Below are 17217 nucleotides of genomic sequence, written 5' to 3'. Positions count from 1 at the left end.
ATTATTTAGGAGTAAAAAGAAATGCACTATCAAGCCATGAAAAGTCGTGGAGGAATCTCACAGCATATTACAATGAGAAAGAAGCCTATGTGAAAGGCTCCGCACTGGCATGATTCCATATGCTATTCTGGAAATGGCAAAACCATGGAGACAGTGAAAGGATCAGTGGTTGCCCGCAATTAGGGATAAGGGAGGGAAGAATAGGTGCAACATGGAACATTTAAGGCAGTGAAAATACTCTGTGTGATACTGAGATGGTGTATACATATCAGAGTACATTGTTCAAGCTCATGGACTGTGGAAGACAGAGTGACCCCTGATGTAAACTAGGGCCTCTGGGTGATAACGAGGTGTCAACATAGGTTCGTCAGTTGTGACAAACACATCACTCTGGTGGGGGATGTAGATAATGGGGGAGGCTATATATGTGTGGGGGCAGGAAGTAGGTACAAACTACTTTCTTTTTTTTATTAGTTTAATTTTTAGTTATAGGTGAACTCAACGTCTTTATTTTACTTTATGTGGTGCTAAGGATTGAACCCAGTGCCTCATGCATGCTAGGCGAGTGCTCTACCACTGAGCCACAACCCCAGCCCGGAAACTACTTTCTGTGAACCCAAAACTGCTCTAAGAAAAAGTTTCTTTGGAAAAGCACTAACCAAGAAAAATTGTTAAATTAGGCTTCATCAAAATTTAAAACTTATATTCGTCAAGAAAACTCACAGACTAGGAGAAAATATTTGCTGTACATACAAAGGGGCTGTGTATATATGGGTATGTTATGCCTATAAATCAAACTTATCAATGGTACACACAAAATTCGTGCATTTCATTGCGTGTGAATTTTGGCTATGTTCAGATTAAATAAATATAGCACTTTTTTTTTTTTTGGTACTGGGGATTGAACTCAGGGGCACTTGGCCACTGAGACACATCCCCAGCCCTATTTTGTATTTTATTTAGAGACAGGGTCTCACTGAGTTGCTTAGTGCCTCACTAAGTCTCCCAACCCACCAGGATTACAGTAGCACATGTTTTGAAATGGTCTTAAAAGAAAAAAAAATTTTTTTTTCAGAAGATGCAAAAATGCATCCCCTGGGCCACGATCCAGCCTTGAATTTTAAACTATGTCCCACTAGATTTTTAGGCCTAAACCACAATGCTAACTCAGACCTATTCCCATTTGGCAAGTGCTTTTCCTAGCCTCCTTGCCTTCCAGGTCTCTGCCTGTCCCTGCTACAGTGAACAATGTCTCTTTGGGTCTTTCTATTTTGATCCTGTTCCAAGACTCTTGAAGCATCCACCTCCTTTTGTTATGTTGGGCCTTTAGTCACCTCACCCTACAGTGGTGTCCACCCTGTAAAAATTTCTCTGCGGAGTTGTGTCCTTTCCAACCCATGCCACTGGCCAGCTCAAAGTCTCGTGATCACTCACCTGGATTATCACCATTTCCCACTGCCTGTTCTCTCCAACAATCCGGAGGAGGCTTTTCCATCTAACACATGGTTCCGATTGTGCCAGTCTCCTGGTTCATCCTTTGGCTTCCTAAGACCCAAAAAACAAAACCCGCTGGAGAAGTCCATGAGTTGGAGGCTCCCTGTTTCCCAGGTCACTTTTCTCAGCTCTTGACTGTTCTAAGACTATGCATCCATTCTCACACCTCTACAGGTGTGTCCTCTTGCCTAGTGAGCTCGTCCCCTCCCACAATCAGGACCGTCCTGAAACTTGTTTTCAGTTCCAAGACCCAACTTAATGAAATCTTCCTCTACCCCCAAGCACTATGTACTTACCATGTTGTATTGTGTCTATTTGTTAACTAGTGTGTCTGTATGTTCCCCAAAGACAGAGGTTTTTTAAAAAAAAAAATCTGCCTCCGCACCCCCCGCCCCCAAATACTCCTGCACCTAGCTCGGGATTGTTTGTTTAATGAATAGTAAATGAATACGATATTGACAGAGGGAGCAAATGAGGTCACCCACTTTTGGAATTTTTACGAGCAATTCTGGAAATGCCATCCCTCCTCCCCCTCACAGGAAAGAGTCTCATCAAAGTCCACCTAGTTTGGGTTTGCAATTTAAAAAAAGAAAGAACTTCCTTTCACTATAGTAGGCATTTAATAAGCTATTCTTGTAACTTAGGTCTATTTTTGACTGAGGTTTACTGAATTAGTGCTGAGAATATTAAAGGTACGTGAAGGAGCATAAGCCCTGAGATTTGGGGAATTCCTCCCTTCTAATGCCCCACCTGTTCTGTATTAATCTAGTCTTCATTGCTGATTTGGGCAGGCCCCAAAATGGCTATAGTTAGGCTCCCTTAGGGAGGCTTCTGGAGGGCTGTTTTAGTCACCCTGATTCAGCGTAGGTACTGAAGGTCATAAACATTTGCTTGTAAGCATGCGCCCTCTTATGTAACCTGTTGGTTTAATGTGCCTTCTTTGTTTGGCCTGCATGGAGAAAAGGTCAATGGAAGGACTAAATGGCATTAACTGGGGGTAAACGAAGCTGGAGCTGGAGGCTGGGGCTGTGCCACTCTGAATATAGAACGTCTACTATCCCAAGTGCGTCTTGCATCTTCTTCCACTGCTGGGATCCCGAATCTGCTTCCCCGGGTCTGAGCCTGCACCTGACATCTGATAACACCACCACAGACTGGGTAAGTTATAAGGGAAAGAGACTGATTTTGGCTCAGGGTTCTGGCCCATGGTGGAGGGGCTGATCTGGTGATGGCCTTCTTGCTGGCAAAGTCTGGAGGTGGCACAAGCATCCCCTGGTGGGACATAATGAGTATATGTGTGTTCTGGTCTCTCCCTTTCCTATTAAGCTACCAGCCCTCAATAATGGGAGCCCCACCTTATCTAATCCCAATCTCCCCCCACAAGGCCTTACTCTGAGCACTAGGGTTGGACTGAGTGTCCATTCTCTTAATGTCTCACAGTGGGAATTAAATGTCACCAGGAATTTCACCAGTGGGGATACTCAAACCATAGCTTAGTCCTGAGGAACAGTCATTTCAAAGGACTGGGTACCTGTTGCTGGAAGAGGTCTGGTGGCAACCAGCACTGGGTTTTTTGTTTCTGGCTGTGCTTCCTGCGTTCTAGTGTGTGGTCCTGTTGGTGTAGACAGTCAGCAGAGATGAGCAGGAAGGGGAGGAGCTGGGTGCTATGGCATATGCCTGTAAGATCCTGTCTCAAAATATTGAGGATGTAGCTTAGCGGTTAAGCATCCCTGGGTTCAAACCCCAGTGCTAAAAAAAAAAAAGCAGGGGTGGGGCAGGGGGGCTCTGTCCAGCAGTTGGCCCAGGACTCAATACCCACAGGCAACACTCTGAGAACATAAATTCCCCCCTCCCCTTGTGTGGGTTGGCCTATGGAATAAATCCATTTTATGAAGGGAAGCAGTACTCAGAGCCACCAAGTGGCACACCTGTCCCTCCCAGCACATTCCACAAAGGGGGCCTAAAACTACCTTCTCCATAGATTAATGGGCACATGTCATCATATTCCCAAGGTCGCACATGTGCCTGTAAGTTCCTCAAAGGGTCAGTTGACCATTATGCCACTTTCTGCCTGCGGCATCAGCCCAGAAAACGCGAATCAAACCAAGCACACAGACACATACCCACAATTTTCACACAGGGCTGGGATATGGCTTCTGCAAAATGGGCAGCAGCTACACAAAAAGCCAGGCCCCAAAAGGAGCCAGAAAGATTGTGCTAATTCCCACTCCCAAGCCCAAGGCCTAATCATTCCAGTCCCCAGCGAATCTGCCTGCCCCTCTCTCTGGGGCATACCTCACCTTCTCTTGCCCTGAGATAAACTTGCTCTAGTTGCTCTCTGCCTCTCTGAACTCCATTTCTGTGATGGGGTAACTGCTCTAATCTTAGGCATCACACCCAAAGCCCAAGGACCACTCCACAGTCGGTTCTTGACCTCTGGTCCCAGTATCTGTACATACGACCCAAACAGCTTCTCCATTTCACCATCTTCCTTGGGAAAAGGGTCCAAAGCAAAGGTTTTCATATGTCCTAAGAAGATTCTCTTTATTTCTCTCTCTCTCGTGGTGCTGGGGTTTGAACCCAGGCCTTATGCATGAAAGGCAAGCACTCTACCAACTGAGCCCTGTTTATGTCTCTTCATACAATATGTTCAGTGAATGCTGTTGCCTGATGGCGGGATGATTTCAAACTGCGCCCTGTAAACAGAAGGACTTCCACTCCTATAAGCCCCTGGCCACCCATTATATTCCAAGTGGGTACTGAGTAGTTAAAATGCAAACCACCACAAATTCTTTCCTATTAATCATAATATTGATTCACCCTAAAAAGTTGAGAATCAAGACTTTTTTCTTTTTTCCTGGCTGAGTTAGAAAACAAAGGACACTGTGGAGCAAAACAACGTCAGGGTGCTGAGATTGTGGCCAGATGTGAGGGCCAGCCCAGAGTCTTACACAATCACAGGGGACTCGGCTTTGTTAGGCATGCGGTAGGCGTCTTCCCCCAGGGAGGGTTTGGATTCCCCAACGACGTATCTTCAGTTCGCTGGACCACGGTAGAGGCAGGAACTCATCAATTACAGGCATCTCGGATCCCAGCACATTTTCCAAAGCACTTCTTGTTTTTCAAGCCCCATATTCCCAGAACCAACTAATTTCACTTTGGTAGGAAAAATCAGAAGGCTGCGAGTGGAAACCTTTAGCCACCGAGGACGAGCCAAGGCGACGGAGCCCAGCCTTCCAGCAGGCGGCCTTGTGTGTGTGTGTGTGTGTGTGTGTGTGAGGATTTTCCAGCCCCGTCTGCTCTGCTCCAGGGCCCCAGCTGCTTCTCTCTCCCAGATGCCTGGTTCGAACCCTTGGAACTTCCTGGGTGATAGGAGTGTCTGCTCTTCTCCCGGGGTGACCTTTGGTGGGCTACTGCATGAGAGTTGGTCACCAGAAAGATCAAGTCATGATTAGAAGTATCGACCTTTCAGCCCACTCCCCATCTTTGGAGAGGAGAGAGTGGCTGGCAACGGAGTTAATAATTGGTTATGCCATGTGATTAAGCTTCCATAGAAATTTCCAAAAGATGGGGTTCAGGAAGCATACTGGTCAGTGAACACATTCACACGCCAGGAGGGTGATGCACCCTAACTCCATGTCCAGTGAGCTCTCCAGCCAATCATCAAACCTGTGGACATAGTCCTGGGAAGTTCTGATTTGTACCCAAGTTGGGCACAAGTTATGAGTAACCTGGGGCTCCTACTTTTGATTGTCCTTTGATGTGAGGGGCAGTCCTGGGGACTGAGCCCTTAACCTGCGGGGTCTGTGCTAACTCTGATTGATGTCAGGATTGAATTGAACCATGGGACACCCAGCTGGTGTCAGAGAATTGGCTGGTGTTTCTTCTTTGAAGGACATTAATCCCATTGGACCAGGGCTCCACCCTCATGACCTCATTCAAACCTAATTACTTTCCTAAATTCTCATCTCCAAATACCATCACAGTAGGGGTTAGGGATTGAAAAAATAAACTTCTTTTGGAGGGTGGAGGAAATAATTCAGTCCACAGCAGTTAGCAAACACTGGTTTTAGGAACCATAAGATATTACATTTTCAGCTCAGTAACTCTTCCCAGGCCAACTGGCATGGTGCCCGTCTTTTTTATTCACCCATTTATTTCTGAGCACTCCCCTAGGAATGCAGAAGAGGGACCTCGAACTGACCCTGTATCAGGAAGACAGAAGGATAATTCCAGTGCTTCGGGATGTGTGCTGGGCCTGGAGCACCGGAAGGCGCTCTAGAGGACTGAGGAGCTGCCCAGACGGGGAGGAGGACGGAGGGCTCCCAGGAGTGGGTGGCACCTGAACTGAGCATTGAAGGGTGACAGGATGGTGACCCAGCGCAGAAGAGGGTGCAGAGGGCTCTCTCAGCAGAAGGGAGGGTGGGCGCCTGTGCTGGACATCTGAGGAAACGTGAGCCCTCTAGTACCACCTGAACCTGTCCAGCCAGAGACCAGTCTACACCGGATGGACCAGGGCTAGAGACACTCAGGCTCAGGACATAAAGGAGGAGATCGTACCCCGAAGTATGAGGATCCCTGAAGGGTTTCAAGCAGTGGGGGAGGGTGACAGGATGAGATGTACAAACAGGGAGGTGAACCAGGCAGCAGGTGGACATGGCCTGGGGGGGAGGAGGGGCTGAGGCAGGTGCAGGCTGTGGGAGTCAAGAGGCTTCATGGTCCACGGCAGGAGGATGGAGAGCAAGGGAGGTATGAGGAGGAAGAGGGTCAGATGGGGATGGGGGGAGGTGGGTGAAGCCTCAGCTCGGGTGCTGGGGATGAGAGGACAAAGACAAGGACAGCACCCAGAGGAGCGGCATCATGAGGAGGCTCAGGAGCCCTCGCCCAGGGACCTGGTGGCACCAGAGGGAATATGTCAAGTTGACTAGTTGGATATACAGATGTTATAAGATAAAAAGTTAAATTTTTATTTTTCATTTCTTTCCTAAATGTTCCCACCATTCTTGTAGCCAATCAGCATCCATATTACCTTAAAGAGAATTGGGATGCAATAGTAGTAAAGAGAAAAAAAAAAAAAAAAACTTCAGAACTAAGCCTTGGTGGCACATACCTATAATCCCAAAACTAAGCCTTGGTGGCACATACCTGTAATTCCAGTGACTCCAGAGGTTGAGGCAAGAGGATTGCAATTTCCCAGGCCAGCCTCAACCACTTAGTGAGGCCATGTCTCAAAATAAAAAAGTGAAAAGGGCTGGGGATGTTGTCTCAGTGGCAAAGCACCCCTGAGTTCAATCCCCAGTAACAACAACAACAACAACAACAACTAAGTCCTTGAAATTCAAAAAGGTAAGGCCCTCAATGGAGCAGAAGTTAGAATTTATATCATACAAAGGTGATAACGCCAATGAGCCCTTGGGCCCAATCAGCCAAGAGTCAAATACAGAGTTAGATGCTGAGTGTGGTGGCACATGTCTGTGATCGTAGCAACTCCAGAGGCTGAGGCAGGAGGATCTCAAGTTCAAGGCCATCCTGGGCAATTTAGCAAGACCTTGTCTCAAAATAGAAAACAGAAAGGGCAAGGGGTTGTAGCTCATGGGTAAAGCATCCCTGAGTTCAATCCCCAATACTGCGGAAGGAAGGAAGGAAGGAAGGAAGGAAGGAAGGAAGGAAGGAAGGAAGGAAGGATGGTCAGCATTAGCTTTTTCTAACATAGGCCTTTGAATACTGAAAGAAAGAACTAATCCAGGTTGGAAGCTATTTCCCATGACAATTGGGTAGTGTGTAAGATGTGGAGATTAACAGTTACATTTTTCAGGTGATAACATTAAACTTGTGAAGGTCAGATATTTCTAGGATTGTCTCTGGAGGGTTCTAAAACGGAGAACAGGATGGCTATGCTTCTTATGCAAGGGCCTTCAATCTCCTGCATACTTTTGGCCTCATCTTACACCTGTGTCAATAAGCCTGTGTCTCTAGGGTTTCTTTTCACAAGCAATGGTTAATTAAGAAGCGTTCAGGCTCTGGCTTCAGACACGATTTTACTACCAGTAAGAGCAGAACATAGAGGGCTTGTAAAAATGTAAGACTTAATAAAACATATAGGACATTTTAGACATTTAAAGAAAAGATGCCGAGTTCTATAATATTATACCTTCATAAAAAATTAGAATGAGTCTAGAGGGAAGGTGAGATGAGACATTATGTTCCTCTGTCTGGAAAAGGGTGACCCAAAAATGGGAGGCTTGAGGTGGGAGGGGGTACACACACATCTAAGACGGAAGATATTGTGAGCATATTGTTAAAGCTGGAGTCTAACCTCAACATGGATTTGAATCCTGTTTATCAATTATGAGTTCTATGGCTTTAGGCAAATTGCTTAAATTTTTGTGCCCCAGTTAGTTTCTTCATTTGAAAAATGAGGTGTAATAACCATAATAATTAGAGTTGTGAGGATTAAATATGTCAATACATATACTGCCGTAGTCCGGCTGGGCTGCCTAAGTCCGACCGGGCAAAATAACAGAGAGGTGACAAGCAACTTGAAGGCTGAAGCAGGAACTACTTTATTGCGAGTGAACTCAGCAGGAACTGAGAACTCAAAGTAGCGGGCACCCGAGGTAGCAGGAGCCGCTTCTCTGCGGGACAGCAGAGGTACATATACCCAACTAATTACACACAGCTTAACTTAATTAACATCATCTAGATACAGCAGTCAGTCATTAAGAAATCCTCATCATCTTAATGGCTCGCTGGCATTACTTCACAAACCACTCCTCCTGGCAAAGTGCCAGGCGCATCTTGACTTGATTTGCATCCCCAAAAATATACAACACTTGGAACAATGCCTGACACTTAGAAATACTGTTTGCTGTCACTGTTACTCTGGAGAGCGGCCCATGCCCTCCTCTGAATTATTCTTGGATGTACAGAACAGCAGCTTTCAGTCTGTGCCTAAACCTAAGTCACTCCATTTTGTAAAGCATTAGTTTGCCCTAAATTACTCCATTTTGACTACAGGTGCCAAAGTAGAATGACTCCCTATCTCGTTTTTACAAGTAAACAATTACTATCTGCCTGGCACCACCAAAGGCATAAATTGATAAATAACTTATATGTGCCAACTTATCCAACTAAATCAAGGAGTACCTGGACATGTGGATATCCCATATCATATCAGGAATGCCAGACACAGGAGCTTATCAACCTTACCTGATGAGAACCCTCATTGGAGACCCATAAAGGGAGAAGCCTCCCCCACCAAGACTTAACATGGTCTGAAACCAGGGCAAAGGACAGGTGGATGGCACTCCCCATAACCCGTTAGGTTGCTAACAGCCTCTGGCGAAGGGGAAGGATCACACTTTCTAACACAAGCAATCACCCCCAGATGGCTTTCTTCCTGCCCTTTTGGTCACTTTTGGTCACATAGGCAGAGTAGGAGGAGGGGTGATATCAATAAGGGGCAAGACGCCCTCACTCCCTTGGGCACCAGCTCTGGAGCCCCTTTTCCCTGGAGGAGTCTCTCTCTCTTCTATCCTTTAAATAAAACTTGTTTTCTTGCCTGAGTGTTTCTTGGGTTTTAATCTTCAACACTGGGGAAACAAGGACCTGAGTCTGATTTTCAAGTCCAGTTTCAGTACCTTGACCTTGTCATCGGGTCCCTCATTATGGGCCTCGCCTGTGAAAGTTGACGCAGTGATGAACTTCCAATTTCCTGTCTCCACTGTGCTTCAGCAAAATGTGGTTCTCCCGCCTGTGACGCCCACACAAGGCCAACTTCCAGCTCACACCTCCAGCGGACGCTCTAAAACAGAAACTGCTGCTCAACTGGACCTTCTGCTTTGGCAACTCTGTAGGTTCAGATCCTTATCTGACCACCCACAGTGACTCTGACTTTGTCTCCACATCTCTCTCTGCCTGTGCTCTTGGACCCAGCATCCTGAAACCCTGTGGCTGCTTTGCCTTTCTGTGACCTATTTATATCTCATTATTTGGAGTATGTGTGACTTGAGTGTTACAGATATTAGAAATTAAGATTAGAATAAAGGAACTTGTGTTTGCCCAGCTTATGATGACCAGGTGGCCCACAAGTATTCAGTGACCTGCCTGATGAAAATGCTATGACGTGAATTTACTGTGATTTGTTTTCAAATATAGCTTTTTCAATCTGTGACTAAATGACCCAACCAGCACATCTGTAGAGGAGGAAAAGTTTATTTGAGGGCTCACGGTTTCAGAGGTCTCAATCCACTGACAGCAGGCTCCATTCCTTGCAGAAGAGTGTGGAAAAGGGAAGCAGCTCATATGATGATCAGAAAGGGAGAGAGAGAGAGAGAGAGAGAGAGAGAGAGAGAGAGAGAGAGAGAGAGAGAGAGAAAGAGTGGAGAACAGAGGAGGAGGAGGAGGAGGAGGAGGAGGAGGTAGGGTGGGGAGAGAAGAGACTTGACTCACCAGATACAAATATATACCCCAAAGCCACTTCCAATGCCCCCACCTCCTCCAGCCACACCCCACCCGCCTCCAGTCACCACTCAATTAATCCCATCAGACAGCAATTCCCTGATTGGGTTAAGACTCTCACAACCCAATAATTTCTCCTTTGAACTTTCTTGCATTGTCTCACACGTGAGCTTTTGCAGGGACACTTCACATCCAAACCATAATATTATTCAATAAATTCTGACATTGTGGAAAGACACCAAAGTGTTTCATTTATGTTAATGGCATAGCACACTCATGACAGTTACTGTTGTTTGAGTTTTTTCTTTTTTCTTTTTGTATTGGGGATTGAACCCAGAGCCACATCCCCAGCCCTTTTTACTTTTTATTTTGGGCCAGGGTCTAAGTTGCTTAGGGCCTTTCTAAATTGCTGACTCTGGCTTTGAATGTGCAATCCTCCTGCCTCAGCCTCCTGAGTTGTTGGGATTTCAGGCATGTGCCACTGTCCCAAGTACATGTGGTTTGATTTAGAAGAAAAAGAACCATTAAAGGGGGTGAAGGCAAAGTCTTAGGTGAGAGGAGTGATTTGGATGTAGTGTGGGAAGGGTAGGGCTGTGTCTTGAAGAATCCCCTTAGGCAGGAGGAAGGAACTTTTCTCCTGAGGCTGAGAAGGAAGGTAACAGATGCAGTGGATATGACTTTTGAAGGGAGGAAGCTGAGCGAGAGTCTCTGAATGACTTCCATTTATTTTAAGTAGCTGGAGTGGGTGGGGGAGCAAACATGTCACAGCTCATTCACTGGGTACCCTGTTAGTCTCCTTGCTGCCTCTCTTCCCTCCACCCCCAACAGTTGTTTAACAACACAGAACATGGAATAATCAATAAATTCTTCTTGATTGATCTGGCACAAATTAAGCTTCTCTTCCCACTTAAAAAATTGTGAAATAAAAAAAGGGCTGGGGATATGGCTCAGTGGTTGAGCGCCCTTGGGTTCAATCCCCAGTAGCCACCCTCCCCACAAATTGTAATTCGGGATGATAGATGAAGGTACATGAAGAGCATCTGTTTCTTACAGGTTCTCACCCACTTACAGATAGAATGGTCTATCTATAATTATAAAACATGCCTCAAAATGGACTGGGAAACTTTCTGAAGGTCAGAAGTAAAAAAGGTAGTGCTGCGTGCATGCATGTGTTCAAATGTACACAAGCACACGAATAAATACATGTCTTGTCACTATGTGATAAAATCTTAGGAAACAAGCAATCCTCTTTCTAGACCTAGAGTGAGTTGATTTCTACCAAAGGGAAGAGGTCACACTCTTTTGAACTTGGAGCACACTGGTCTCCCTTACAAAAGGACTCTAATCTCTTTTGTAATATGGCCTGTGTGTGTGTGTGTGTGTGTGTGTTTTCTTTTCTTAGGACACTTCCCATGTTTCACCCTCATAGACTTTAACCCCTTCCAGGAAGGGGAGAATTCTGTGAGTTCACCATCTTTCTGTCTTTTGTAGTGACAACCACGAATCACCCTAGGAATGGAGAGTCAGTGCACACCTGGCACATAGTGAGTACCTGGGTAAATATATGTTGAATAAGTGAGTGAATGTTGAACTGAATTTGGTAATCACAAGAGTTAGCAGAACTACTAAATATTTATTTTTATTCTCAGCCAAAAATGGCTGTTACTCTGAGTCTAGACCTAACGTTTGCGATTGAGGAACAGCTGCAACCTTCCAAACACTAAGGACAGTGGCTTAACATCAGTCTGTCCTTTCCGGCGTTTCCCTTCCTCCCGTTCCTCAGTCGGTACACGGGCGAGGTCGGCGCGTTTTGTCCCTCGCGCCCTCCGTAGTTCTGGGCCGCGCGCGGCCTTTTCAAAGCGACGAGCGGTCAAAACGCAACGGCAGTTCCCGGTCCGGCCGAGGGGAGCGGCGCGGTGCGGACTGCAGAGCCACCTGCGCGTCTGCGCCGGTCCTTGCCCCGTAAGCGCTGCTCGGCTGCCGGGTGGGCGCTTTCTTCCTCCACTTGGCTGCGTGAGCGCGCGGGGCGGCCGCGTTCCCGGGAAGGGCCGTGGGCGCGGCTGCTGCAGGGCGGCGGGTCTGCGGGGGCGCTCGGCGCCTGGGCCCGGACCCCGCGCGGGGAGCCCGGCTGACGACCGCAGGTGCCCGCACCCCGGCTGCCTCCCGCCCCCCACCTTCTCTTTTGCGTGTTTTCTCGTGACCGCCAGTTCCTCTCCCATTCCCTCCTCTCCCCCTCCTGCTGCCGCCCTCGGCTGAGCTTGGCGGGCGGTGCGCGGGCAGCCGTGCGGGGCCCACGGGAGCGGGCGTCCGGGCCAGCAGGCCTGTTGACGAGCGAGCCCCGTGGACTTCCCCGCACAGCTCCTTCAGAGCACCCCACGGAGAACGGGTTCCCCGCAGCCCTGGTACCGCCGTTTCCTATGTGTCGCCTTCTAAAAGAGCCACAGTGGTTTTTTGGGGGGTGGGATCGAACTCAGGGCACGCGAACCCTGAGCCCCATCCCCAGCCCAATTTTGTATTTTATTTAGAGACGGGGTCTCACTGAGTTGCTTAGGGCCTTGCTTTTGCTGAGGCTGACTTAGAACTCGCGATCCTCCTGCCTCAGCCTCTCGAGCCGCTGGGATTAGTCAGACAACTGTGAATGGAAGAGACACAGTATATTTAGGTGCAAATAGCCTTAAGTACGGAAGGTGTGACTGAGTTCTCCTGTGTCTCTAGAAAATAATGAAATGTGAAATTATTTGTATTTAAATCAAGTGGTTTTTATTTGGCAGTGAGACTTCCCGGGTCACTTGACTTGCCTAGGGCCTGCACTGGTGGCCTTTTTTTACACTGATGTCCTGGGTGGTCTCACCTACTCGCTTGCCTTTAGTGCCACCTCTGTGCTGGTATCCCACAAATGTTTTGTCTTCAGCTATTGGATTCCAGGTATATATCCTATGTACACAAATATGTCCATATATTTCACATTTTCACCTAGTTGTCCAGTGTGGCATGTAAAGGTGAGCTTTTATTCTCTATTTCTGGTGCTCCTATTTTCTCCAGGTGCTCATTCGAGAAAATGGAGCCATTTTGGACTTATTTTTAACCATAGTCTGCTCATCTGGAAATCAGGATATTTTCTGTGCGTGGGATCATCGTGTCCAAATATGTGGCCTTTTGTGTGCACTTTCTTTCACTTAGCATGATTGTTTTTAAATATTTTTTTTAATATTAGATGGATACAATACCTTTATTTATTTTTATGTGGTGCTGAGGATTGAACTCAGTGCCTCACATGTGCAAGGTGCACGCTCTACCACTGAGCCACAAACCCAGCCCCAAGCATGATGTTTTTCAAGGTTCATTTATGTTGCATATGTCAGTGCTTTATTTGTTTTTATGACTGAGTAATATTCCTTTGTGTGCATATACCACATTTATATATTCATCATCTATGTGGCTATTATGAAGAATATTGTTTGCATAGACAGTTTTCCTGGATGGGATAACTGTTTACAACTTGGGACATGTAAGAGGAGGACATACTTTTTACCTTTTTGAACTAATGTTCTCTTTAATCAAGTGCATTATTAGTTTCTTTAATCAAGTTCTTATATTTTATGATTAACAAATACCCCCCAAACACACACACAATACCCATAGTGTGAACACAGGTAACAGCCGTACCTTTGGCTTTCAGTTTACTTATTGTAAATAAAATTGGACTAAATATTTGTTGAGGTCTTTTTTAGTTTTCATACTTTACGTTCATATTATAAAATGAGTGATGTTACAGGAATTTTTCTACATCAATGAAAGTTGTACTCTTTGTGACTGCAGTGTAACATTATTTTTATCATAGGACCTAGAGAGGTTGTTACAATGGAAGGAACTGATAATTTCAAGACACCAAGCAAATTATCTGAAAAAAGGAAATCTGGTAAGATAGCAGATGTAATGAGATGTTTCTTCATTATTATTGCTACTAGAAATGTCTTAGTATTGTTTTAGTTTGTTCTTTTACTATCTTTCATATCTAGCATGTCTCTTTTATGATGTTAATAAGACTTATTTAATAGAACAGGGTTTGGTTATCTATGGACTAATTTATTAACATTCTAACGGCTATCGAGGTTTTGGCTGGTGAAGAATCCATTTAGCTTAAACCATTAAGGAATTGCTTTACCTTTCTCCCTTCCTTACATGTCCTTATGAGGAAAAGATATTTTCTAAGGTGATTCAATGGGCAGAGGGAAATCTTTTCAACAAACAATTGGGTCTCTATATGCAAATAATGAACCATGACCCTTAACTCAACGTCATATTTAAAAATGGTTAAAATAAGCCTGGCATTGTAGAGCATACCTATAATTCAGCAACTCGGAGGCTAAGGCAGGAGGATTGCTAGTTTGAGGCTAGCCTCAGCAATTTAGTAAGACCTCCTGTCTCAAAATAAAAAGGACTAGTGATGTAGCTCAGTGGTAAATCATCCCTGGGTTCAATGCCAAGTACCAAAATTAAAAAAATAATAATAAGTAAATAAGATTAAAATCAACCAGAAACAGTGACAGAAGCCTGTAATCCCAGCTAATTGGGAGGCTGAGGCAGGAAGATTTGAGGCCAGCCTTGGCATTTCTCAATACCTTGTCTCAAAGTATAAAAAAGATTAGAGATATACCTCAGTGATAGAGTGCCCCTGGATTCAATCCCCAGTACTGAATTAACAAAAAAGTGTTAGTGGACATATCTGCCTTGCTTGCAATGCATTATATGTGGCAAATTACATTAATTTTCGATTGTTAAACCAGCATTTCATTCCTGGGGTAAAATCACTTTGGTTGAGATGTATTTTATCTATTACGTGACTTGATATGCTGATATTTGCTGTATTCATGCTCCTGCCTCAGCCTCCCAAGTAGTTGGGATTATAGGTGTGTGCAACTACTCCCAGTTCATAGGAAGATTTTAACTGATTTCACAATTAATATATATAGTGCTAGTCAACTAATCTGTTTTTTCCTTTATGAGCTTTATTAGTGTTTTTCAAGGTATTTGTTACTTCTAAATGGTCAGATTATTGGCATAAAGTTATTAGTGATATACTGATTACCCTTCTGCCCTTTTTGGTTTCTGATGCTGGTATTTTATATATTCTTTCTTTTTGCCTTAATCAACTGGACTTGAGGTTCATCTATCTGGGTGAATGCTGCACCTGTTGCTGAATGCAGTGTTCCATTCAAGTCATTTAGGTCAATCTGGATGAACTGTTATGTTTTATTCAGGTCTTTTATATCCCTATTGATTTTTTTTCTGTATTTAGTCTTAATTACTGAGAGAGGAATATTGAAGTCTCCAACTACAGTTATGGATTTGTCTGTTTTCCCTCCCTTCAGTTCTATTTGTTTTTGCTTCATGTATTTTTGTTGTTAAGTACACACATGTATTAATCAGGGTTCTCTAGAGGAGCAGAATCAACAGGAAGTATAATTCTAAAAGGGACACTTATTAGGTTAGATTAAGTAACCAGAAGCTGGACAGTCCACAATGGCCATCTGCTGGAGAGCTGGAAGAACCAGTAGCTGTGCAGTCCAAGAGGCTGAAGCCTCAGACTGAGAGGGATCAATGGTGTTACCCTAGTTTGAGACCAAAGGCTTCCAGAGAATCACTGTCAGAGACTGCTTTGAAGAGTGAAGAAGCAAGAGTCCAATATCCTCTGATGATGGCAGCAGAAATCGAGAACCCATTCTAGAAGACTGGAGCTTGCATCTGCGCTGCTTCCTTGTTCTTCAAACTTTATTTCATCCAAGCCATCATCTTATTGGTCAGTGCTGCCCACACTTAAGGCAGGGTCTCCATTTCATTGGCTATTATGAAATGCCTTTCTTTATCCTAGGTGATACTCTGTTTTGAAGCCCATTTTATGTGATAATAACAGAGCCATCCAGCTTTATTTTGATTATTGTTTGAATGGTATATGTTTTCCAACCTTTTATTTGTGTTTTTATATTTAAAAGTGAGTTTATTATAAATATTATATAGTTTTGTTTTTATCCATTCTGACAACTTTCACCCTTAGTTAGACAATTTCACCACTAGCCACATGGGGCCATTTAAAATTTGGATTCAGATTAATTATAATTAAATAAAATCACCAATTTAGTTTCTCATTTATATTAGCCACACTCTTTAGTGCTAAGTAACCACATTTGGGTAGCGACTTCTGTACTGAACAGCATAAATACAGAATATTTTTCTTGTGGCAGGGTTTATTGGATAATACTGTTTAGACCATTTATACTTAATAAATTATGGAACTTAAATCTATTTTGCTATTGCTCCATTGCCGAAGTCCGGCTGCAGCAAAATAACCGGGGGTGGGGGGGTGTGTGTGTGACAAAGAACTTGTGTAGATTGATACAGCAGGAGTGGGAGCTGTTTATTGTAGGGCAGGAGGGGTATATATACATTCCATACAACTTATCTTAATTAACATAAACTAGATACAGCAGTCAACCAATAAGGAATCTCCACACTTAATGGCTCGCTGGCGTTACTTCTCAAACCACTCCCTCTGGCAAAATGCCAGGCGCCATCCTGACTTGTTTACAGACTAACACTCCATAGCTCACTGATTTTTTTGCTCTCCTCTGCTTCATTTTTGGTAGTGTTTGTTGCTGTATCTTGAGTTTCTGTTCACCTTTCTTAGACTCTAAGGTGGTTATTCTTATCTCTTACATTTTTCATTCTTTTGAGTTTTCTTTACATCATTAAGTGCATTTTTAACATATGTTTTAAGATTTCTTGTCATTAATTCCACAATCCCTGTCATTTGATGGTATGTTTTTATTAGTTTATTTTTCCCCTGGTATGGGACATATTTTGGGGACATATTTTCCTGCTTCTTTCATGGCTGGTAATTTTTTTATATTTCACATCTTTTAGTGCTGGACTTTCTTATTCTTTTAGACTCTTTGATTTCATTAAGGCCTAAAGTTAACTCACCTGCATGTTAGTCTGTTCCTTTTGAGACTTGCTTTTAAGTTTTTTAATAGATTTTTCTTGTTGGGCTAAAAGGTAGCTGTGCTACCAAGTTGTGACTAGAGTTACTACATTCTGACTTATGGTAAAGTGAATTCATTCCTAGACTTGTGGGATTTCTAGTAATTAGTCAGTTCTTTCCTGGCTTTCCATATGTAACTACCCATTGTGTTTGCAGATGAGCACTTAGCCAAGTACTCACTGGGAGATCTTGCCAGATCTTCAGAGCACTCTTTCTCTAGCTCC

The 17217-nt window shown here is 44.4% G+C and overlaps 1 protein-coding gene across 3 annotated transcripts in view; it reads left to right on the top strand.

Moving 5' to 3' along the window:
• The first annotated feature begins 2451 nt into the window (after positions 1 to 2451).
• The window catches only part of Pbk (PDZ binding kinase), a 28995-nt gene continuing 14229 nt past the window's right edge, over positions 2452 to 17217 (top strand). Inside the window, exons 1-3 of one of the 3 annotated variants that reach the window (XM_046442975.2) lie at positions 2452 to 2652; positions 11446 to 11498; positions 13796 to 13873. In XM_046442975.2, the coding sequence (XP_046298931.1) occupies positions 13816 to 13873 (58 nt within the window). In that variant the 5' untranslated portion in view covers positions 2452 to 2652; positions 11446 to 11498; positions 13796 to 13815. Of the gene's footprint in view, positions 2653 to 11445; positions 11499 to 11787; positions 11917 to 13795; positions 13874 to 17217 lie in introns of those variants that run through there. The other 2 variants (XM_046442976.2, XM_046442974.2) reach the window with 2 other exon arrangements.

This window comes from Marmota monax, unplaced genomic scaffold (genome assembly GCF_021218885.2).
Source record: "Marmota monax isolate L192 unplaced genomic scaffold, Marmota_monax_Labrador192_F-V1.1 WCK01_AAM20220418_F8-fsc00344, whole genome shotgun sequence".
Taxonomy (NCBI): Eukaryota; Metazoa; Chordata; class Mammalia; order Rodentia; family Sciuridae; genus Marmota; species Marmota monax.
Note: the sequence above shows the minus strand (reverse complement) of the source record. Positions and strands in the feature narration are given on the sequence as shown.